We start from the raw sequence: 25,140 nt of genomic DNA, 5'->3' as shown, positions 1-25,140 counted from the left end.
GTAAACCTGACCTTTCTGGATGGATATTTAGGCTGTTGGCAGTTTTGCTGCTTTTACCAACAGTGCCCCAGTTAAAGTACTTTTATAAGCTTCTTAATGCTAGTGAAGTTTTTATTTGCTTGTTTTTTTCTTAAGTGAATAAACAAATGTAGAGTATATTTAAGTAGATACTGCCAAAGTGCCCTCCGAAAAAGCTTTTCAAGTGTCAGAGTCCATCTAGGTGACAGAAAAGTATGTTGATGGCTGGGGGCACAGTTATTTTCTCTGAGAGTTTGTCTCTCCTTAAGGAACTGGCAGGATCCAGCTGTTTTCCCTGTCTTCCTACTCCCCAAGTTTTGGGCTGTTGAGATTGCAGTCGTCTGTCCTGTGGAAATTTAGAGCTCCGTGTTTTGAAAATGCAGTCTGACCTTCAAAGTGTTGTTAAGGGAAGAATCAGTTGTAGGCTTCCAGTTACAATAAGGTTCATCATCTGAGGTTCACAAAATACCTAAGGATTCGCTCTGTAATCCACACAAAATCTGGGGTACAATTTTTGTCACATTACCGTTGACTTTCTTCACCTACTCAGCTAAGCCCTGGCCTCCACAGTCTCAAACGAAGGCAAAAGCTGTTTTCCACCTTCCTTGAGAAAGTCCACAATGAGTGAATATCTCATATCAGGATTGGGGGTGGAATACGGAACAGAATGTTAAGTGACTGTAGTCTAAGCTACTCTTTTTTCACAAAAAAAGAGGAACCATAATTTTCCTGTGACTGTGGTAATCTCCCTTGTCCTCCCTCTTGATAAAATGATATTCTTTATTGGGTATTGAAATAAATCTGTGCAAAGTAGTTGGTTAGATAACCTTTCTGGTGAGGGGGTAATGGTTCCTGCTGAAGGGATAATAAAGTTGATGCCTCACAGGTACCTGTTGGAGGAAGCAGCTAGTTGATTTTTTTTTTTTTTTTTGTATTGTATTTGAGATAGAACCCTCAGTTTTCCCAAAGAATGTTTTTTTTAAAAAAGGTAAAATGGTTGAAAAAAAAGTTACTGGAAGTTGGGTGGTTCAAAATTGATTCACATGTTTACTGCTTAAAAAGTTACTGATATTCATCCTTATTTTCATAATCATCAATTGTCCTAACTCCCTGGCAGCTGATGGCCTACACTGCATTCGTATTGAGAGGCTAAAGGCTAATTCCTCCAGGAGGTGGGAAAATCTGAACACCCACCCCTTTATATCCTGTCCTTTCGTATTTGCCTGCCAGCTGGTAGCCTCCCACCTCCCATAGCCTCTTCGCTCCTGCCTACTCGGCTATGATTGAGTCTGGCTTCTTTGGCGGACCACGTGCCAAGGTTTCTCCCCTTTTGGGAAGAGAGTTCACAGAGAGAAAGAATTGCCTGGTTCTCTGGGTTCCTGGGGGCAGGGGATGTTTTTGTGGATGCTTATGGGAACCACGCTGAACAATGGATGGAGAAATTAGAGATCAGACAGTCATCCTACTTAAGCACCTCTTTCTAGAGATCAAGATGAGATGGGGTAGCACTGGGAGAGAGATGGCCTGTGTGAGATGCAGAAAGGGAATACTTTTGGATGGGAGCTGAGGGAAGAGAGGGTGAATGAGTATTATGCCCTGGTGACTCAGTTTTTTAAGTACTTCCTCTCTGGGTTTCTGTAATCACTTTAAGAGTTTCGCAGGGTGTTAATGCTTGTTGCATAGCATCGCATTTCCTGGGTCACAGTCCCTCCTCCATATCTTCACTGATGACCTTGGGCAAGTTATGTAATACCTCCTGGCCTCAGTTTCCTTGCAAGTGGGCATGGATTAGAGTAGTGTTTCCCCCATAGGGCCGTTTTGAGGGTGCTTTAGTTAATGCAGGGTTTCTCAGTTTCAATGTTGCTGACATTTGGAGTCAGATCATTCTCTGTTGTAGGGGAATGTCCTGTGCATTGTAGGATGTTTAGGAGCATGTGGCCTCTACCACTGGATGCCAGTAGCACCACCCCCTCCAGTTGTCACAGCGGAAAAATGTCTCCAAACATTGCCAATGTCCCCGTGGGGCAAAATTGCCCCCAGTCGAGAACCATGGCTTTAAAGCCCCTTGCTTAGTGCGTGGCATGTAGAGTGTTTTTCGGAGTTTGAGGCGTAGGAGATGCTTGATAAAAATGCGCATGCGTGAATGAATGTTTGTGTTGCTGGAGTACTGGAAGGGTGCTAGCTCCCTCCGTAGAAGTCACATGCATGAAGTTCCTTGGTGAGACTCTCGTGGCACTCAGGTAACTGCATCTTTGGGGCTGGCTACCAAGAGGAGCCCTCCCTCCCCATCCTGAGTTTCACTTCCATTGCACAGCAGCACCCATGAAGTGTCAGAGTAGCTATTACTGTATATCCTCGATTCCAAGATGCCTATTTTTCTCATGTTTCATTTTTTCTGAAATCAGAATGGATTATAAAGTTGAAGGGTACATTTTTTTTATTCTTCCCCAAATGCTGGCCTTGACGCACACTTGATGGCATCTTTGAAACTAAGGAATGAGGTATTTCTGTGTATGTCTGGGCTTTGCAACTAGATTGGAACCTCTTTATGGGCAGAGGCTCTCTTACCTGGCCATTTTTTCCAGTACTCAGCACAGTGCCTCAAACACACAGTCTCAAACGTTTGAGCAGCCTGCACTTTCCAGTGTTCTGTGATGATGCCCTTAAACTGCCTTTCACGTGGTTTTTGGACCTTTACACAGCTCAGGACAGAAACCAGTGCAGTCTCTCACAGGTTGGTACCAGCCGTGTTTTTTTCGTGGTCCCTATTTTGCCCTGCCACAGTGTGTTTGAGTGGTTTTTTGACTGCTTTACTATAGTTTGCTTACTGTAAAGATGAGTGAGTACACCGTACAAACTAGTTTTCTAACGCTGGTGATAAGAAACATATGTCTCAAACTTTTACAGGAGGGTTGTATCATAAGTGCTTGTAAGTTATTTGAATTATACTATACGATGGCACAAAAGAGAAAAGCAGTGTGGCTGATTTCACCAGTCATTCAGTGCATACTGATCTGAAATGTGCTTGAAATGGGAGGTGTGAATCAGCCAAGATGTAAGTTCCATGAGGACAGGGTTTTGCTTACTGCTCTCTCTTCAGCATCCTGAAAGAGTGCTTAGACCATAGTAAGCACACAAATAATTATGGAGTATTGATTGCTTTCCTTTATTTGGACTCAGTTCCTGCAAGTGTCTCAGAGTGTAAGCATTTCATTGTCCTGTGTTTGTGGTGTTTAATTACATGGATTTTTTTCATACAAGAAGGACCTTAAACGCAAGCCAACTACTTAATCTGGTAGAAACAGCCATCTGTTCTGACATCAGTGACACAACTGGCTGTGTAGGACTTACTGGTAGAGCTCCATGTGGTGTCCGAGAAATTTTCATGGATGATGTCAAGTGACTTTAGAAACTAACCAACAGATTCCTCTCTTAAAATGGAACTCCACCCTCACAACCTAAACAGATGAAAATCATTAGGCGTGCAAAAAGCATTGACATCAGTTGTACAGTTAGGTGGGCTTAAGCGGATCAAGGGACTGCTGTGTTTACCTTTAAAGAGCTAGAACTATATCACCAGAGACTGGGTTTCAAAGGTGATACCTAATTAGAAATTTTGTGGCTTGTGGTGCCGAGTACAGGATCCCACTGATCTCCTGTTTGACTTTCTCATGTATGGTTTTGTGTAGAAAAGAAGGGGACTGCCTTTGGTAGGTTCTAGGTAAATATTTGTTGATAGATTAACCTCAGATTTAACATGATGAAAGTGATGAAGGTCTCTCCTGGAAAAGAGCAGGATATTTCTTCGTTCATGGTTCTACTCAGCCCATACTTTGTGCCTTCGACTGGTTGGTCAGTTTTCTCCCTTGCCCCTTTGACTCCCGATTGAATATTCATGCTTTAGTAAAGAATGGAAACATTATCATTTTGTAATGACCTTAATCTGGTTTGCAAGTGTTCTACAACTCAAACCCATTTAAAGAAATGCAGTAGGCCCCACGATAAGAAATCTCAAAAAGAAGAGTGAAAATGTTCCCTCTTTAGCCTAGTGTAATTATTTTTGCTGTTTGGTTGTATAGGCAGGCTGCCAAAAGAGAGGGGTACAAATTAATTAACCAACTGTTTGCAGAGATATGGCCATGTCATCACTGATAAGCATAGATGTAAGTAAGGCAGTGTGTTGGCTGTTTTTCTAAAATGTGGGAGGACAGAAACATGTTACCTCAAATAAAATAGACCAAACGCTTAGTGGGGGGAAAAGTATAGTTTCTGTTAGTTTCCATTTATTAGCACACGTATTTCTTTTTCCTTATTGTTCTGAGTGCTTCCTAATGTGCTGAATGGCGGGAGAAAGTGTGGATTGTCGTGTTAGTCTTTTAAAAATATAGCTGAATGCTTTGTACCTCAGTTGAACATATTTGGATTCCACCCCCGCCAACTAAAATCATTTCCATTATAACTTTTATACACCGTACTTTAGAGTAATTGGGATTTATTAAGCCAGTTGTCAATTTTAAGTAGTATTATGTATAAAGAATGTATGTCAAGAGGGAAGGGATATGGGAACAGATGTATATGTATAACTGATTCACTTTGTTATAAAGCAGAAACTAATTTAAAAAAAAAAGAATGTATGTGAATAGTTTTGCCCAGACAAGTGTCTTAAACAGTTTTCATAATATAAGCAGCTGTGTCAATTCTGTAAGGACTGACACTTTGTGTTTCTTATTTATTCTTCCCCAGAGGTGACACTACTAGGACCCCTAGTTAATATCTGTTGGAGGAAGGACTGAAGCTCTGTGACCAGTGACATGTCATTGCATGCTGGTTAAGGGACTAGGATCTGGAAGCAACTAGATTTAACCTTTAACCCCAGCCCCACCTCTTGCCAGCTGTGTGATCTTGGGCCAGTTACTTAATCCTTCCATGCCTGTTTCCTCATTTGTAAACTTGGGCTAATAATAGTACCTGTACCACAGGGTTGTTGTGAGGATTTTGTAACATAAAGCATGTAGAGTACTTATCATCCTGTCTGGCCCAGTAAGTTCTCCATAAACATTTGACAAGGTGGCTATTGTTATTATATTGTATTTTAAACATTTGCCTGACCTTTTACTTCAGAAGCTCTCTAGAAAACAAACACACAAGCTACTGGGGAGAAGTGGGTGTTGAACTTTGAGGCATCACTCTGAACTGTGGCTGCGCAGGGTGTTATCTGCAAACCACATCTGTTTGCATATGGTTTTGGTAAGTGAGCTTTGAGTTCTTTGTTCAGGTATGTTGACCAGTTTCCTCTGGAAGGACAAGGAGTGAAACTACAAAGTCTGAAGAAGCAAAACTGAGATAAGAGAATGCATAAAACTTTCTTGTGAAAGTATTGCCCATTAGGTCAGAAATGAGCTAACAGTCAAAACAAACTTGAAATACTTTAATGTTTCCCAGTAGTAATAAACTGCACCTCATCTGTTTAAGCAGAACAAACCTTTGTAACATTACGAGAGGTTAGGAATAGAAGTAATTAACCAGCAGTCAACCCTCCCTGCCCGCCCCCAGTGTTCCCTTACAAATCTATCCCTGACCAACTCTGACCAGAAAAAGCAGCTGTACAAGTGAATTTCATGCATGAAAGAGAGGCCTAACGGAAAGGATTACAGAACCAAAAAACTATGATATTCAGACAAGTTGGTGTTGGGACCAAAAGAACAATTCACACTTCAGGGACCTAGTCTGACCTATTCCCAGCTGTCTCCTAGGCCTGACCAAGCGCTTTCAAATAGGAGGCACTCGAGTATTTATGGAATGAGTGGAGGCGAGAACGAATGTGATTGATTTGTTTTCACAGGCATCAATGAGAACATTAAATTAAACATTAAATTGACATCTGCAAGAGTGCAACAGAATCTTTTAAGACAGAGGAAAGATTTATCTTTATTTTCATTGTAACTTCTCTTTAAATAAAGCTGCCTTTGGGGAAGCTTTAATTCACTTGCATGTAGGCAATGAGTAATCTCAGACATTTATGCATGGTTCTCATCATTCTTGGAACCGTATTTTTAATTCCTGGATGACTTTGAATTATTGGTATTTAGTATACATGTCTTGCCCGCCCCCCCCCATGTAGAGGAAATAATGTTTTAGGACTTGATTTATAAAGCATTTCTCTAAAACCGGGGGAGAGTCTTCAAGGTGATGGCTTCCTTGGTATCTTCTTGGAAATCTCAGAGGCACCTAGATTTAAGATGTCCCCAGTGTATATTCCTCCTACTTTGACCTGGCATTCTTCCAGGATTCCTTCTCAGAGACTGGTACCACCCATCCATCCTGTTCTGCAAGACAGGAAACTTGGCATCATTCTCTGCACCACCCTTGTATCCAGGCCATTACCAAGTCATGTCAGCAGTTCCTTCTAAATATTTGTGAATTGTTTGTTTCTATGCCATCTCACTGTGATCTCCAAGTCCAAGCTACCCTGTGTCTCTCACCTGTACTATTGCAAATGCAAATGACTGGCCTTCTCACTTTTACTTTTGAACCACGAATTTCCCTTCTACACTCCACAGTCTGAGTAGGGTTGAAAATAGTAAAGAATCTGATAATGTTATCCTCCATTAAAATACTTCCAGTAAGCATTTCCTATTGGTGGAGTAAGGACTTCCCAAAATCTTCTCTGTAGAAACAGTGAGAACACTGGCAAGAATTGACAAAATTAACTTTTTCAGAGTTCTAAAAATGAAAGGCTTGCAGGATTTATGGAGCATTTATACAAGAAAAATAACTGAATCTCTGTAAATAAATACAGCAAACTCTGTGGTGTTTTAACTCACTCTGTGTTAATGCTGCTGCACCCCACCCCCAACTCCACAGTAACTTTGAAAACCTACAAACCTCACAACTACAGTAGCTGTGAAAACCAGTAGCTTAAAAGCCATCGGAGTGGAAAGAATGGGTTTGGGAGCTTCCCTAAAGCCATATGCCCAGAAAATTGTCACTGTTTGAACTGTCTAGTAGCTCCCTAAAAAGCTCCATTCTCAGAACTTGTCTGTATCAGAGCTCACTCTGTGCCTTATCCCTAGGGTGTTTGTTTAAAAAAAAAAATTAGTGGCAATTATTGTACATTGCAGTTGTTTGAGGTGGTGATATCAGTTGAGGCTGACAAGAGGCTGACCAAAAAACTAAACAGAAAACACTGGGAAATGAGATGTCAATTGGGGTTTTTTAAGAGCGCCAACATTTTCAAGGTTCCTGGGAATCTAGAAAACCAAGGGCATTAAATTAGCTATACTTCAATTGAAAAAGAAAGAAAGAAAAGAAAACTGTGTGTGTGTGTATAGGGCTGTCCACATGCCCAGGAATGACCTGAGAAAACCCTAATCTCTCACCTCTGGCTGACTTTGAGGTTCTATGCAAGCAGGAAGTGAGGGCTAAGGCAGAGTTGTAAATTGATTGCTAGAGCATTGAAGACATGTCCCAACATATGCACAGAGCCCCTTGGCAAAGCCTGGGAGACTTATTGGTTCAAGATATTTAAGGAAATCCCTGTCCAATAATTAGCTAACCAAGCACACACATAACAAAGAATACAGACTTCATACAATTAGACCAGGTAACTCACTAAACAAACCAAAAGGGCAGGTGGATCTCATTTGTAGAATTGCCACATTACATTGTCTAGTTTTCAACAAAAAATTATAAGGCAGAGAAACAGCAAAATACGGCCCACATGCTGGGGGAAAAAGCACAAAATGGAGCCATATCAAAGCAAAGCATTTCTAAAATACTGTTGAAATTAAGTTGGTCTTACTCAAACTACATTGTCTGAAGTTAAGATGTTAATTGTAATCCCCAGGGCAACTACTAAGAAAATAACTTGGGGGGGGGGAGTAAAAGAAAAAAAGGGGAATTAAAAAGATACATTAGAACCTATTAATTTAACACAAAAGGATGCCGTAATAGAATAGAGGACCAAAAAAAGACATAAAACATGTATTAAACAAGTAAGAAAATCACAGACGTAAATCCTACCTTATCAGTAATTATGTTAAATGTAAATAGAATAAACACTAATCAGCAGGCAGAAATTGGCAGAATGAATTTTTAAAAATCACGATTCAGTGATATGCTGTCAACAAGAGACACACTTCAGATTCAAAGTTGGAAGTATGTTGAAAGTTAATAGAAAATATAACATGCAAACAGTAGTCAAAAGAGAGCTAGTCTAGCTGTACAAATATCAGACAAAACAGACTTTTTAAAGTCATTAATGATAGAGGAGGATATTTTATAATCATGAATGAGTCAATCCATCAGGAAGAAATAGCAGTTACAAAGATATATGTACTTAACAAGAGAGCTTCAAAATATATGAAGCAAAAAAACTTACACTGTGAAAGGAGAAATGGACAATTCAACAGTAATAGTTGGAGATTTCAATAACTCACTTTAAAGAATGGTTACAACAGGTAGGCAGAAGATCAGCACAGATGTCAAAGACTTGAAAAACATAAACCAGTTAGACACAACCAACAGCGGAATATTCATGCTTTTCAAGCACACATGGAATATTCTCAGAATAATATGGTAGGCCACAATAAGATAAGCCTAACTAAATGTAAAAGTACTGAAATCATACAAGTACAAATTACATATTCTAACCACAATGGAGAGAATTAGAAATCAACAACCAAAGGAAAATTGGGAAATTAACGAGCTTGTGAAAATTAAAGAACATTCCTAAATAAGCAGTGGGTCAAAGAAGAAATCACAAGAGAAATTATACTTTGAAATTAATGAAAATGAAATATAGCATACCAAAACTTAACATACTGCAGCTGAATCAGTACTTAAGGGAAAATTTATAGCTGTAAATAGTTATATTAAAGAATGGTCTCAAATCAATAACCTAACCTTCCTCCCTAAGAAACTAGGAAAAGAAGAGTAAACTAAACACAAAGCGAGCAGAAGGAAGAAAATAATGAATTAGATGAACTAGGTAGTAGAAAAACAAAGCAAAAAAATCAGTGAAACCAAAAGTTGATACTTGACAACATTAGAGTGCTTTGATTTTGATAAAATTGACAAACCTTTAGCTAGACCTGACCACATCACTCATATCACTGAAATCAGGAATTAAATAGGTAATATCACCACCGACCTGACAGATACAGGGTTATAAAGGAATACTGTGAATGACTGTATGCCTACACATTGAATAACCTAGGTGAAATGGACAAATTCCAAGAAAGATACTGTCAACTTTAAACTGCAAACTTTAAAATTTCCCACAAAAGAAAGCCCAGGCCTAGATGGCTCCACTGGTGCATTTTACTAAATGTATAAAGAAGTAGGACCCACCCAACACAAACTTTTCTAAAAAATAGAAACTCATCCTGTGAGGCCAGTACCAAAACCAAAGACATCACAGTAACTGAAAACTATAGACTAATATACTCAATATACATGATATAGTATATATTTGTTGTATTCTATAATAGGCAAATACTAAATACACATTTGAGCAATGTACAGTTGAGCAAATATGTTCAATATGCCTTTGATGGATGGATTGGAAAAAGTCTGGATAATATATGAATAATTTCTCCAATATTGGTCACATTATTCAAGTTTCAGTCCAGGTTATATGATGTTCTGTTTTCAGCACTTCTCAAACATGTATATAAATCACCTGGGAGTTTTGATCAAATGCAGATTCTGATTTGCTAGGTCTGGGTTGGGTCCTGAAACTGTAATTCTAACCAGGTTCTCAATGATACAGAAACAATTGGCCTGTGGACCGTACTTCACGTAGTGAGGCTTTATCTTGAGGATGAATATAGAGTTCAGTGTACGTTTTTCATTGTGACCACTAATATAGAAGATCTAAAGAGCATTTCCCCTCTGACTTAAGGAATCTGAAACAAACTCAAGACAGTCATTACACTTTAATTTTCTATTAAAAGCTCTGAATCTTTTGTGGCATGCGTTGGGTAAGATATTTAGAGACTTTACAAATATGAGATAATTATAACATCCCTTTAAGGACGTTATGAAAGATACAGCTCTCTAGTTTGCTACCTGCATCATAGACACATGGCTGTTGGATAATACTCAGGTATACCATAAAGCAAGTAACTTGCTTAACATGCTATGCCAGCTGAAGGCTAGCCATGTGATTTTGGTTTTCATGTGTTCATTACAAATATATAGAAAGTTGATTTTTCTGTGTTGATCTTGTGTACAGACTGAATGTTTGTGTCCCGTCGTCCCCCCACCCCCCGCAAATTCATATGTTGAAACCTAATCAACGGCGTGATGAGTTTTGGAGGTGGGGCCTTTGGGAAGTGGTTAGATCATGAAGGTGGAGCTCTCATGAATGGGATTAGTGCCCTTGTGAAAGAGGCTCCAGAGAGCTCCCTCTCCCCTTAAGCTCAATGTGGAGGACACCATGAAAAGATGACTCTGAACCAGGAAGCAGGCTCTCACCAGACACTCAGTGTGCTGGTGCCTTAATCTTGGATTCCCAGTTCCCAGAACTGTGAGAAATAAATGTTTGTTGTTTATAAGCTACCCAGTCTATGGTATTTTGTTATAGCAGCCCAAACAGGCTAAGTAAATTTTGTATCCTGTGATATTGCTAAGCTGGTAAATTTGGGGAGGTTTTTTGTAAGTTCTTTGTGGGTTTTTTTCCCACAGACCATCAAGTCATCTGCAGATGGAGGAAGCTTATTTCTTCCTTTCGAATCTGTATGCCTTTTTTTTTTTTTTTTTTTTGAGGTATGCGGGCCTCTCACTGTTGCGGCCTCTCCCGTTGCGGAGCACAGGCTCCGGACGTGCAGGCCCAGCGGCCATGGCTCATGGGTCCAGCTGCTCCGCGGCATGTGGGATCCTCCCAGACCGGGGCATAAACCCGTGTCCCCTGCATCGGCAGGCAGACTCTCAACCACTGTGCCACCAGGGAAGCCCCTGTATGCCTTTTATTTCCTTTTCTTGCCTGATTTCTCTGGCTAGAACTTCAGTGCTTTACTGAGAGTGGGTATCCTTGCCTTGTTCCTGACCTTAGGAGGAAAGCTGCAGCCTTTCTCCATTAAGTATGATGTTAATTGTAGGGTTTTTTTGTAAATGTTCTTTATCAAGTTAAGGAAATCCCCTTTATTCCGAGTTCTCTGGATTTTTTTTAAAAATCATACATATTTTTTCTGCATCAACTATTACGGTAGTATGATTTTTCTTCTTTAACTTGTTAATATCACGTATTATATTGGTTATGGATTATTTGAAGTGTCTAGTTTCCAAGTGTTTGGAAATTTTCTAGTATCTTTCTGTTACTGGTTTCCAATTTGATTCTGTTGTGGTCAGAGAAAATACTTGGTATGATTTCATTTCTTTTAAATTTGTTGAGCTTGATTTTCTGGGCTAGGGTATGGTCTATATAAAGCTAACCACTTAAAAATGTAGAGCTAGGTGAGCAGGCAATACCATTCCGTAGTTAATGCTGTTTTTAGTTGTATGAGAGCTGTGGGTTTTCCACATACAAGATGTCTGACAGATGTGGTGTTAGGTATTGACTGCCTTTTGAAGAAAAGAAAGTATTCTTAACTGAGTCATGAGTTTATAACCATAAGCTTAACAATAATAATGATAATATTAACACTACTCTTCATTAAGTATTTACATATACTTTGCTTACTGTGTTTAGGCAGACATAGAACTAAGCATTTTACATGAATTATCTCATTCAATCCAACAATCTCCTGACATTGATACCATTGTTTTCACCATTTTTCAAATGCAGGAACTGGATGTCTAGAGGTAAGTACCTCTCTTGAGGTTATAATACCAGCTAAGTGGTAAACTCTCTTATAGCCCATATCTTGTCATAGTCTACAAGCTTAGCTGAATGGTAGTGATGCAGGTAAGATTCCCTAAGGGTGTTGGAAGGTGCCTCTAGTTTCTGTTTGAAAGGTCAGAATTTGCTGACAGTATTTTGAGTAAAGGTACACGTGAGGTAGCTTGTCATGTATGTCACCTTTGTAACCCTACCTGGCCTTCCCTAACTCGGGTTCCCTAGGATTTTGATATTTGCTTCCTCTGTTCTTTGCCAGGTACTGTATCTCATTTTCAGTACAATTAGTGACAACAGTAGCACTTATGACTTGTCTATGGAGGGTCACTATAAGGTTGGCCACTTTTAGATAGTGATTAATAACTGTTAGACAGGACTGCTTTCTAATCTCTGACTCTTTGGTCCTCTGGTGTTTGGTACTGGAAACATCTCTTTTTTTTTTTTTTTCTTAATGTAATTTTATTGACTGCTTTAGTTCAGACAGGGTCCCAAACCACATACATTTTGGCAGGTTGTTGATTGGCCTTTTTTTGTGTCTGGTTGGTTCATCATCTAATGTCTTATGATCAAAGGAAAGTCCAGTTCCCTTTAATTATTGGAGCAGAGAATATGAATTTGGGAGAAGTGTGTGCAGAAGGTAGAAATAAAATTCTGTTTTATCTTTTCCCAGTTGAGATGTTAAAGCTCACTTAAGAGCAGTTTAAAACTTTTTTATTATATCATTGATATTCCTTTTGATTACCCAGAACTGACAGTTACCATTTGAAATAAATTTGGGACTGACTATAGTAAAAGTCAGTTATGTGCAGACCAGCCTTCCAAGTTGGTCTATCAGCTTACTTCGAAGTGTTTCTGACACTAGTGGAGCTGAGAGTTCTAGTATCTAAGGAAACCTTTGCATAGCAGTGAGAGCAGACAGTCCAAAGGTAGCATCAGAAGTCTGCTGTTCGATAGGATGCCTTGATTGACTTTGATTAAACAAGGCGGGAGAGGCTCTTGTGAGGTGGTGAGGAGCATGTACGTGGGAGTAGCCCACCTTCACATCTCAGCTCCTCCACGTGCTGGCTCTGTGACTTAAGGCAGGTAATCTTGTTCCTCACTTGCTTTATCTGTAAAGTGGGGACAGCGACCCTGAAAGGTGGGTGGTGTTGTGAAGAGCAAATGAGTTAATACTTAGCACTGTACCTGGAACATAGGAAGTGCTCAGTAATTGAAAACCTTTATTGTTTTTGCTATATGTATTGCTTCTCAGATGGTGGTGTTGCTGTTGTGATTTTTGTTCACTGATGTATATCCAGTACCTAGAATCGTGTTTAGGCATGGTAGACTTTTGATACATGAATGAATGATATACACAGAGTACTTGCCATGAGACCTCACATACAGTGAGTACTTAATACACTGAGGGTACCAGAGGTGGGGGCTGTAGACCAGCAAAAGATTAGAAGCAGTGGCCAGTGTAACCCACTGATAGTGAAAATGGAAATAATTATAATCCTAATAGGTAAGACAGACCTAGCACATGCTCTGTGCCAGACATAGTTCTGAGAGCTTTATGTATACTTACTCATCTCATCCTCATAACTACACATTAAGGTAGCTACTGTTACCCTGTCCATTTTACAAATGAGGGTACTGAGGCTGAGGAACTTGCCCGAGGCACTGCTCCTAGTGAGTGATGGCACTGGAATTTGAACTCAGGAAGTCCAGTCCAGAGGCCTTTCTCAAATTCTTTTGAGAACCTACTGTGTGCTAGGCACTGTGCTGCGCAGACATGGCCTCTGCCCTCATGGAGTTTATATCTTAGGGCGGTAGCCAAAACACAAATTACAAATAACTAATGAGTGAAGAGAGAGTACTGCCTGAAGAGGTAGGGTCCTGCTTTAAACTGAGTGGTCAGGCAAAGTCTTTCAGCGGAATGTAAGCTGTGATCTGGAACCAGCCAGACAAAGCATTCTGTACAGAGGGAGCAGAATTAGCAAAGGGCCTGAGGTGGGAAAGTGGTTGGCCTGTGTGTGTAACTGTCGAGGAGATGGAATTCTGGCATGGATGATGAGTGGCTGTGTCTTACGGTTGCAGAGATCAGGCAGTGTCTTCTAAGCACTGATTTTCATTCTGAGTGCATTGGAGTACTCTACATGGTAAACTAAGGGTTTAATCAGACTAGGTGACATTTATGATTTAAAAACATCACTTTTTATTTTTTAATTTTAAAAATTTATTTGTTATTTATTTTTGGCTGCACTGGGTCTTCGTTGCTGCACGCGGGCTTTCTCTGGTTGCGGCGAAGGGGGGGGCTACTTTCTTTTTTTTTTTTTTTTTTCTTCCTCAGTACGCGGGCCTCTCACTCTTGGGGCCTCTGCCATTGCGGAGCACAGGCTCCGGACGCGCAGGCTCAGCGGCCATGGCTCACAGGCCCAGCCGCTCCGTGGCATGTGGGATCTTCCCAGACCGGGGCACGAACCCGTGTCCCCTGCATCGGCAGGCCGACTCTCAACCACTGCGCCACCAGGGAAGCCCAGGGGTTACTCTTTGTTGCGGTGCACGGGCTTCTCATTGCAGTGCATGGGCTCCAGGCGCGTGGGCTTCAGTAGTTGTGGCACACGGGTTTAGTTGCTCCGTGGCATGTGGGATCTTCTCGGACCAGGGATCAAACCTGTGTCCCCTGCCTTGGCAGGCGGATTCTTAAGCACTGTGCCTCCAGGGAAGTCCCTAAAAACATCACTGTTTAAATGTGTATGGGTGGGGGAGTTGGAATAGGCGGAGGGGAGAATAGCCACTATTTAGGTCAAAGACCAGAGGACAGTGATCGGGAAGGTGATAAAAAAAATGGCTCATGTTTACAAAGTACTTTGCATTGTTCTACACATTTTACATCTGTTCATTAGTTCTTCCTACAACCAGTGAGGTAGGTACTGTCACTTTTCCGATTTATAGATGAGGAGACTGAGGTAAAGGCTATCAAGCGGCAAGGCTGGGATTTGAATGCAGCCAGTGTGGTTCTAGCGGCTGTGCCTTTAACTGCCAGGCTCTATTGCCTTAGCAAGCTAAGTTCTTCCATTTGTGTGTCTCCCATCATCCATTAGCTGGCCACATTAGCTACAGTGAGCAAGGAACAAATTGTAGCCCATCTTTGGCTTTCTCCACTCTCCTTCACCCCCGATCCATGGTCTCCCCAGCTCTTTGCAGAGCTCTCCCGAGCATGTCTTCAGTCTGGTCTCTCGCGTCTTCATCACATAGGCACTTCCTGTCTCACTCTGACTTTTGCATCGGCCCTTGGGGACCACCCCCCTACCCCCTTACCTCGGTAGATCCACACTCATGCCAGAGTGACCTTTTGTATCATGTGGCTTCCTTCCTTAAAACTGTGGGTTCTCCCAGGCTTGCAGGGTAGAGCTTAAACTCCGAAACTTGAGCCTTGACCCTCTGCAGGGGGTGCACCAGCAAGTCTCGTCCGCCTCTCCCCTGCCTTTCATTGCTTACAGGGAGGAGTGTGTGGTCAGCAGCAGGGGCAGAGACCACTTGAAAGTTAAGCTCACATTATAAAATAGTCAGTTGCCATTTGCTGTATATATCGATCTCCTGCGACTTTAATCAGTGAGAACTGGGGCCCTTGCGGCAGAACATGTCTAGTGTGTGTATATTGTGTGTTTTTGTTTATTTTGCTAACACTGAGTGTTTACTATGTGTTCAGCATGGAATGCTCTCCACGGAGTAGTTTATTTCATCCTCACAACAGCACTGTGAAATGTAGGTCCTGTTCTCTGTATTTTACAGATGAGGAAACTGAAGTTAATAATTTAACTGTGTTCACATAGCTATTAAGAGAAAGATTAGGGACTTGAATCTCAGTAGTCTGACTCTAGAACTGTTCTTAGTTACTGCACTGCACACACTAGCAAAAGAGAATTTGCCAGTGTGCACATTTGAGAAGCAGACCCTGCAACACAAATTTTACCAGAAACCGCCCCCAGGAATGGGATCATGTGTTCAAGGGAAACCTTCTCGCCCTTGAACTTTTATCTCACTGGATACCCAGTTCTAGTGGGTGACTGTATGTCATTACATGACATAAAGGCACAATTATACCCTTGACTTATGGTGGCACCACAGGGACTTCATCTAATACTTTAGTTACTCTCCACCCAATAATATTAGTACATCCATTTGCTGCTTCCTGTCCATCAAGTTAGGCATTGTTAGGCACTGTCACTAGAGCAGAAAACAAGACAGATGTGGAACTTAGTCTAGTGGGAGGAGATTAAGGCTCACACAGTTAGATGGATAGTTACCAACAGGGCATGGTGCTGTGTGGCAAAGCTAAGTCAGTGCTCTGAGAGCAGATAACGGGGCCCTGACTAGCCAAGTCTCCAAGGAAGCGACATTGAAGCTGAGACCAAATGAAGTAAAGTAACAAGCCAGGTCAAGATCTGGAGGAAGGGAGTTCAAACAGAGGGAACAGCAAGCACCATGGTGCTGTGACAGGAGAGAGCATGGTGTGCACCAGGGACAAAATGAAGGCCAGAGGGGCCAGGTACAGGGTGCCAGCAGGGAGAGAGCCTTGTCAGGGGTCTTAGTTTTTATCCCAAGAGCAACGGGAAGCTATGGGAGAGTTCCAGATGGCAGTCATTACTTCACAGTCACACAATCCTGAGCTCACTTCTCAGACTCTGTGCTAGGCAAGGCAAGAAGTCTGCTGTCAGGGCTGCAGAGGCATCCACTTATCAATTACCATTCAAAAATCATAAGTCAGTGAGTGAAGAAGGACTGTGATGGAGATATGAATGGTATGAGTAAGAGCACAGCTCTGGTTGAATGGCGGGAATTCCAGAAAGAAGAGAGAAGAGCTTTCTGTGCTGTAGGAACAGTTGTGTCCAAAAGGTAGGATTGCAGAGAACAGGGCAGGTTCTGAGAAGACCCACACAGTCTTGAGCCTAGAGCAGGTTGACTCAGCCTGGAGAGATGGGAGGAGCAAAGAGAGGTAGGTCACGGGTCCAAGTACCACTTTGAAGCCAGCAGAGGTCTCCAAGGAGAGGAATGGCTTTATTACTTTGTAGGTTGCTGGCTTTGGCAGCAGAGTGGAGGAGGCTGAAGAGGGAAGCAACTCAGACCCTATTAGGAGCTCTGTACCAGTGTGTGGAGGCCACCAGGCTCTGACCGCGAGCACTGGCAGTGGGAGCAGCATGGAGGAGGCAGCTTCTGGCAGCTTCTGGGAGAATGTTGGGCAATGCCTGGGCTTTTGAGCCCAGCAGACCTGGGTTCAAATCTTGACTCTGCCACTCACTAGCTTGTGAGGTCTCAGTGTCTGTGTGCCTTAGTTTCCTGAGCATACAGTGGGCGTGCATGACTCCTACCTTACAGGCTGTTGGGGGACATTGACTGAGCACTTCCTGGGGCCTTCTAAGGCTTTGCGTGTATTAGCTCTCTTACTCTTTCTACCTTGGGAGGTGCCTAGTGAATTAGGTACTGTGATCGTCAACATCTGACACATGAAGAGACTGAAGCTCAAAGAGGTTATAGAACTTGCCCGAGATCACATTGGATTCGGAGTGCTGGGGAGTGGCCCACACTGTTAGCCACTCTGCTTAAAATACCTGTGACAGAGAATAACTAACTGGGGAGGAGCTGGAGACAGCCCTTTGAAGAGATGACAGCTGAGCTGAGACCTGATGTGTGAGAATGCACCAGGCATCTTGTGAAGAGCACGGGCAGAGCCTGGTCGAGAAAAAGCTTTCCAAGGAGAGGATGGAGATCGGTGTGCCTGGAGCAGAGGGAGCCAAGGAGAGGGCAGCCGGGACTCAGGGGACAGGGAGTGAAGGGCGGAGGACAGACCTCTGGTGTATCCCGTAACCTTGGGGGTTATGGTAAAGGCTTGGATTTTATTCCGAGAGGAGTGGGAAGTCACTTGGGAAATTTTAATGGGATTTACGTGATCTGTTGGAGGATTTCGAAGAATCACTCTGGCAGTCGTGTGGAAGGGATTGTCGACCACGTGGGAGACTTTCTTCCACAGTCCATAGGAAAGGTGCTGGTGACAGGCTTTACAGTGGTGGGCTGGACAGTGGAGAGAAATGGACAGAGGTGTTAGAGGAGAGCTGATCGGACCTGCTGGTGGCCTGGGTGTGATGAGGGAAAGAAGAGTCAGGGGTGTTGTGTGGGTTTTTAGTTCGAGAAGATGAGCAGGGTCATTTACCCAAAAGGGGGAAGATTTTGGGGGCAGGGAACAGGGCAGGGTGGAAGGCAAAGCTCTCTTGGACGTGCTTGTTTGATTTGAGATGTATGAAAGACATCCAGATGGCAGTGTCTAATAGGGAGGGAGTTGGATTTGTGAGTCTAGACAGAGCTTGGGAGCCGTCTGGGCTAGAGATAGAAATGTGGGAGTCGTTGGCATGTAGAAGTTTGGGTGCGTGGGAGAAAGACGCACAGGGTACTGCAAAGGTGAAATGCTTTGCTACAGTGCTCAAGTTTTGTTGTTGGGCACAGGCCTCAAAATGGGGATGGCAGCACCAAAGTAACTGTTCAGGACTGGCTTTGGCCAGAGGGCCTTCAGTCTGCACGGGACTGTGAAGGCTCTGCATACATGTGCTCATGTGTCCATGTGCTTAAACCCAGTCCTTCCTACCCTGCTGGCCTGGGGTCTCCAAAGTACATGACGGCCTCGGTGTGGGTGCCGGGCCACTCAGTGATTGGAAGATTGGGGTGACCTGAAACCTGAGAAAGATTTAGGGCTTACACATGATAAAATCCATTTTTTCAAATTAGGTCAGAGTCCATGGGGTCAAGTACAGTTTTAAAACTTTCATTATATTTCATATAATGGTTTAAGTTGCATATTTAAAGACAATTTTGTAAACTTTTTTTTTTTTTTTTTTAACTCAGTAGGAACTCATTTTAACTTGATAGGAACTCTATTTTCCGTCATAAATGAAACTTTTCCCTTCTTGCATTTGGGCAAGTTCCACATGTTAATTTGTAGATGGGCTGATTGTGAACTTACACTTGGAAAGTATTCAGAAACATACATACTGTCGCTCACAAAAATTATTTCATTTTCTCTGTTACCACAACATTCCACACGCTGTTCTTGTTGCTAAGGCCTTTGGAATGTCCTAATGCAGAAAAAGGATATAAACTCCTTTTTTTCCCCCAAAGAAGACATTTTATTTAAATTATTTTGTATCCTTTAGCTTACGTCCAAATATGGATATCTGAAAGTAAAGAATTCAGAAAGCTAAAATTAAAGTTGCTTTAGGTTCTCCGAATAAGAACTTGATTTCATAGGGTAGCATGAAGTGCGTTTAAGTGTAGCATGTTTTTTTCCACAGGGATTGTGTATATGTGTGGGGGGGGCGGGGCACGCGTGGAATTGAGGTCACAGATGGTGCAAACCTCAGTTTGAGTCCTGGTTGTACTTTTTTTCTGGGTGAAATTAGACAAGTTCTTGTCTCCATCGGTAAAATGAAGATTATATTGAAGGATAAACCTTATGAAAAGTGCTTAGCTGAGAACCTGGCACAGAGCGGTCTCTCAGAAAATGCCAACTGTTTATCATTATGATTATCATCTTTATTGTCATCAATTTCAAATAATTATAAGTTATTGAGGAAATTGAACCTTTTACAGAAGTATAAATTCTTGGTCCCTCACAGAATGACCCCTACTCACTTAGTTTTATTAGTATTTCTGAGTCTCGCAAAAGGATCAAAGGAATCAGAACAAAAAAAACAGTTTTCTACATAAACATCATTGTGGCCAGTTAAATCCTTATTATTTGAAAGGATTGATACAGTTTTTAATTTTTTACAATTGGCTTATTTATAAAGGGGTGGGAAGCTAGTCCCCAGCAGTATCTGGTATCTGGCAAAGTGACATATTTTAAACAGCATCGCTTGAAATAGAGTGCTGTGAGAAATCACACAAACCAGGCACATTGCCGAGGCCTAAGTCTAAACTGAGACCACTTAATTTAATACTTTAACTACTGTTTAATTAATAAAACTGATCAAGTTGATTTCATTAATGAAACTGTTGATTTGATATTTATAGGCATTTCATACTTTTCAGCTGTAAGTTATGAATGTTTTGCCATTTCTGTAATTCATACTTAATTGTACTGTATCAGAGTGATTTAGCATAGGAATATATGGAACTTAAGGTAAACTACTTTAAATTTTTATTTTTAAAACTGAAATGTTGGGACTTTCCTGACGGTCTGGTGGTTAAGACTCTGTGCTTCCAATGCAGGGGGCGTGGGTTCAATCCCTGATTGGGGAACTAAGATCCTACGTGCCACGGGGCATGGCCAAAAAAAGAAAAAGAAAAAAGGAAATGTCATGTCAAACTGTAGCCATTGAAAATGGCTTATTACATGTTGATCATTGAATGGATATAACCTTTCCCCTTCTCCCACATGTACTATTTTTAACTCAATGTGGGCATGCTTTCAAGGAAAATAGCACATTGTTTGGCTCTTATTTTTCATGAAATTGTTAAGCTTAGTCACAGAATCAGCAGTCTGTTAGAACCTTCTTCTGTTGTCTTATCAGTTTATGCCGTCAAAGGTGTTCAGCCCTGACGTTCAACTTGTTGGAGTTGGAATCTGGAAGGAATTTCTAGAAATCATATTCCTTCGGTCTTCAAGGGACCAAATTCAAGCCATTGTTGTGAGTCAGAATCAAATCTCAGCTCTTGACTTAGACAAAGTAGTTCACCTTTCTGTGAATCAGTTTCCTCCTCTCTAGAGCAGGGTTATAATGGTATCTACCCAAGTAGTTGTGAGGATCAAATGAGATCATAGCACGTAGAACCTGCTCAGTGCTGCTGGTGCATCCCAGAATCGTGTTGGTCCCTGGTATATTTCAGATTCACAGCTAGCTATCTGTGCAGTTCAGTGTAATAGAAACTGTTTAAGAAAATCTGACCTATAGCTGTGTGTAGATATTATTAGATCAGTAATTTGACATTTTAGAGATTATCATCACTTTACATCACCTCGGGGCATTTTCTGTTTCCTTTAAAACCACCAAGCCCACCCAAGCTGGAGAAAGTGTGAAATTAAATCTTACAGAAAAGAAAGCAGATGCTAATCAGCGTTTTGGATCTTTTTTCCCCCTTTAAACTTGGTATTTGGTCTACTAAAATATTTGCCTAATTGAAATGTGTTAATTATCCATTCATTGCAGATGTTTTAAATAGTGCTTATAGTGTAAAATGCCAACTCTGAAATATTTAAAAGATTTAGATTCTGGATTTGAACTGTTAGCTCTGTTCCCTAGATTGTAACTAATAATTAATTGTCCACAGTTAGGACTTTTTAGTTAACCATATATTACCAGGTATCAAGTTACTGTACTTTGTTTTCATGTATATGCAAATAGTCTAGTTTTACATTTGTGTTTTAATTAACTTCTTAGTATAAAAAAATCCAACTTGTATCTTGCCCTATTCTGGTAACTGAACTGAGATGAATGTATGAAATGTTGTGCTTGTACTGAGGTTCTTTCTGTCCAGTGGCATCAGTGTGTAAGCAAAGGACTTAGAGGTTAGTTGTGACCTGAAGAAAAAAAAGTACGAAAATAATTTTCTTTGTATTACATGCTGACAAAACCAGCAGTTTTACTCTTCAGTGAAACCTCTGCTTCCTTTCTTAACGGTTCCATAGAACTCAGAGACCAGATGGCTGGAATAGAATGCATAGTTAACCAAACAAAACCATTAGATGGTACAGCTTTGTGAATTGCTAGGCATTTTATGTGGTTGCAGATTCTTCCTCATAACCCTTGGTAGAGTTCATCTAAAGTTGCTTTATTGTGTGAATGTATTCATTGTTCGCATTTTAAAAGATTTGTCTGGTTTACCTCATACTAATGATTTCTCGTGCACTTTATTTTAACCCTTTATAACGGTGTTTCTGTAAGCCTGATTTGATTTCTCTGTTTTAATAGTCATGGTGTGTCACATCAGTTACTTTTAAACTGGAACGACTTTTATCCTGTGTACTTTATCATAAGGCAGCTCCTTTAGAAAGTGTTGCCACCCCAGATGGTTTCATATTAACAGGAACCACATGAGTGAGTGATGCTCTCTTTCTTTATTGCAGACATGCCAATATTTGGTCTCTGCCCAGCCCACGATGATTTCTACTTGGTGGTGTGTAACGACTGTAATCAGGTTGTCAAACCGCAGGCATTTCAATCACATTATGGTAAGTGCTTAACCATTTAAAAATCATTATTAGAGGGTAAAAGGTAGAGCAGTATTAAACTGAAGACCAGTGACAGCATGGGTAGGCTATAATACCCCTCCCCCGTCAGGAAGTAGGTTTTCTAATTCATTGAATGGGTTAATGCCTATCAGATGTTGGGTATTTTCTGAATTTTCTTGAAAGGGATGTGCATTTTCTGATTTTTATTAAAATTAGACAGGGAAAAAATGTATTTTATAAAATCTTTGTTGAAATATTGCATCAGTGTAGTAAAAGGTTTGTTTCCTTCTAGATCCCACGGTTGTGAATTTAGTGGTTGGTAAAATTATGTATACACACACAGTGTATAGAGACATGGCTTTTTTAAAGGAAATGTGACTTTGAAATGTCCAAGTTCAGTAGTTCTAAATGTATCTTGATGTTGTGATTTGTGAATGTGATGAAGCTATGCTATCTTGCCCCATCAAAATGCGCATGTACTTAGAATGAAGCATTGTGACTTCAGGAGTTCCATGAACCTCTGAGCTGTCCCTGTCTTTTAGGCTCCAAGCCTGTTGTTATTTGATGTCAATCATGTGAGAATCCAAATAAGCTTGTTTTTCCCGTGTCATAATGCTGCCTAAAGAGTTTTTTAAAAATTCCAATCATAAAACTTAATTTTATATCCAGTTAGATTCAGTAACAACTCGAAAGTATTTGAGTGCTCACCTTGTTTCAGGCATTGGGGACATGGTATCATTCCTACCTCCATGGAGTTTAAAATCTAGCTGGAGAGAAAGGCAAAACTAACTAGACACATTTTTTTACATGACTGCAAGTTGTTTTGTCATTGTCCTCACGACTACAAATGCAAGCTTGAGACAGGGAGAACAACAGGGTCTTTCTGTAATAGCGTGTTCAAGCAAAGCCTCTAAGGAGATGACCCTGGTGACCCGAGCCCTAAGTGATGAGAGGGAGCCACCCATGCGGCGATCTGGAATAAAAGCATTTGATACAGAGGGGAGAGCCGGTGCCCAGACTTGAAGAAGGCTAGTGAAGTTGGTGAGGGAAGTAGAGACTCGGGAAGTCAGACCTTTTGAACCAGGACCCTGTTCATGTACAGGCTTGTAGGCCAGAGGAAGAAGCCGCTTGGGGCCATTGGAAAGTTTACGTAAGGGAGTAACACAGGACCATCTCACTGGTTGACTTGCTGAGTGTAGATTGTGGGAGAAGGGTAGAAGCAGGGAGAATGGTTCAGAGGTAAAGATGATAATAGACTAAGGCTAAGTGGGGGGGTAGAGCTGGGGACACAGCCTAGCTAGCTTTGAACCTGCAGGGCTTTCTGTCCGGCTGGATGCAGTTGTTGTAAGAGTCACACTGTCATAATCAACATCCCACCTCTTCCCCCAAGGAATCTTTTTTGTAATCATAAAAAGTTCTTTGAGTTTGTGGTTCTCAGTGAGGCCTGGGAGTAGGCACCAGAGTGAGTTGAATAAGATATTGTCTCCTTGCTTAAGACTCTAAGTGGCTAGTATCGGAAAAGGCAGTTAGTCAGTTGCCAAGTATTTTGGGGTTAAGGATTCTGAAGCCAGACTAGACTGGATTTAAATCTAAACTTGCAAAAACCATAGGTTAGTTCTTTGTCTTGAGCAAGTTTTCCAACCTTGGCTTCCTTTGTTATAATGTGGGGACAGTAATAGCAGCCTCACTGGTTTCCAGAGAGGATGAAATGAAACAGCATGGTGAAGCCCCTCATGCAGTGCCTGGCAGTTGATAGGTATGAGAGAGAAAAAAGGGTACAGCCGTAGATACAGGAAGATGTGGCAAAAGTCGTAAAACAGTCCGAGTTCTTAAGAATAAGGAGGAGCACAGATTGCTTCTCGCACAGTAACTCAGAGCAGGCTTCTTAAAGGAAACAGCCTTCACGTTAGGCTATTCGGAAGAGCAGAGTGGATTGTTTTTCCCATGCGCAAATTTTTTCCCGTCAATTTTTAGGTGTGTAATACATGTCCATTGTGGAAAACGCAGAAAATACTTAAAAAAAAAATCAGCTATAATACCCTAAAATTGGAAGTGTCTTGATCGGGATGGACAGGGCTGCCACATACAGCTGCACAGCTTGTGCACTGAACAGCCATGTTTGGTGGCTCCAGGTTGGCAGCAGGGATGATGGGAGCAAGTGCAGAGGCAGGAAATTCCAGGCTGTCTGGAATGTACTCCACGGAGTCTCCATTGGCCGGAGCTGGTGTACCCACGTGTGGAAAAGCTGCGTGCAAAGGCAGGCTGGGGCTGCTCAGAGAGACTCAGTGCCATCAGACACCCCTGGCCTTGATATGTCGGTGGGGACCTGTTGCAGGTTTTTTAGCACCTGAGTGATGTGACTTAGTGATGCTCTAGAGAATGGGCAAAGTGGATTAGAAAGGAGTGGGAAAACAGCTGCTGTTTGTACCAAGGCCCACTTAAAGGTGTTACCTCTTCCAGGACTTCCTGAGGCAGAAGGGGGCCCTCTTGGTCCCCTCTTCCAGAAGCACTTCACTCAGTTACATACAGCACGTTTCACAGAGATGATTTTCTTTCTCTTCCTCTGTCTCTCATAGAATGTCTGTGTATTGGGGGCGGGGTGTGGGTATGGGCAGGGAGCGTGTTAAAATCATATTTCTGCTCTTTTTATCTACCCATGTGTAGCATACATAGTGTCTTCTAATAAGGTGCTTGTTCAATGACAAAGCAATTTTGGTAACTTCCAAAGTAGAAGAAGGTGTGGTGTGAATGCAGGATTTATATACATAATCCAGTGCCTTTTGTCGCCAGGCAGGAAATGCAACTGATAAAGGCCCCTGGGTGGGGACTTTGGACCCTCTAGTGGCAAGGGAAATTTAAAGCTGTAAGAAAGAAGAGTCTGGCAAAAAGATGAGGGCCAGGTGCTGAGAGAGGGATTCAGCTGGGAAGTGTAGAAGGAGGTCCCTCTTTGGGAGCAGCAGCCAAGGAGAAGGCTGATGGAAAAAACAGGAGGTTGGGAGATGGATAGTTGTGTGGGCTTGGGGGCAACTCCACGCAGTGGAGGAAGGCACCATGTGATGGCTCTCGGCTGGTTTGGGAG

The 25,140-nt window shown here is 41.7% G+C and overlaps 1 protein-coding gene across 1 annotated transcript in view; it reads left to right on the top strand.

Moving 5' to 3' along the window:
* The window catches only part of ATXN7 (ataxin 7), a gene marked incomplete at both ends in the record, with an annotated part of 86,154 nt that overhangs the window by 17,752 nt on the left and 43,262 nt on the right, over positions 1–25,140 (top strand). The window contains 1 exon segment of the mRNA XM_079712119.1: positions 21,957–22,061. Coding sequence (XP_079568245.1) covers positions 21,957–22,061 — 105 coding nt within the window.

The sequence above is a fragment of the Hyperoodon ampullatus genome (assembly GCF_949752795.1).
Source record: "Hyperoodon ampullatus genome assembly, chromosome: 10".
Taxonomy (NCBI): domain Eukaryota; kingdom Metazoa; phylum Chordata; class Mammalia; order Artiodactyla; family Ziphiidae; genus Hyperoodon; species Hyperoodon ampullatus.
Note: the sequence above shows the minus strand (reverse complement) of the source record. Positions and strands in the feature narration are given on the sequence as shown.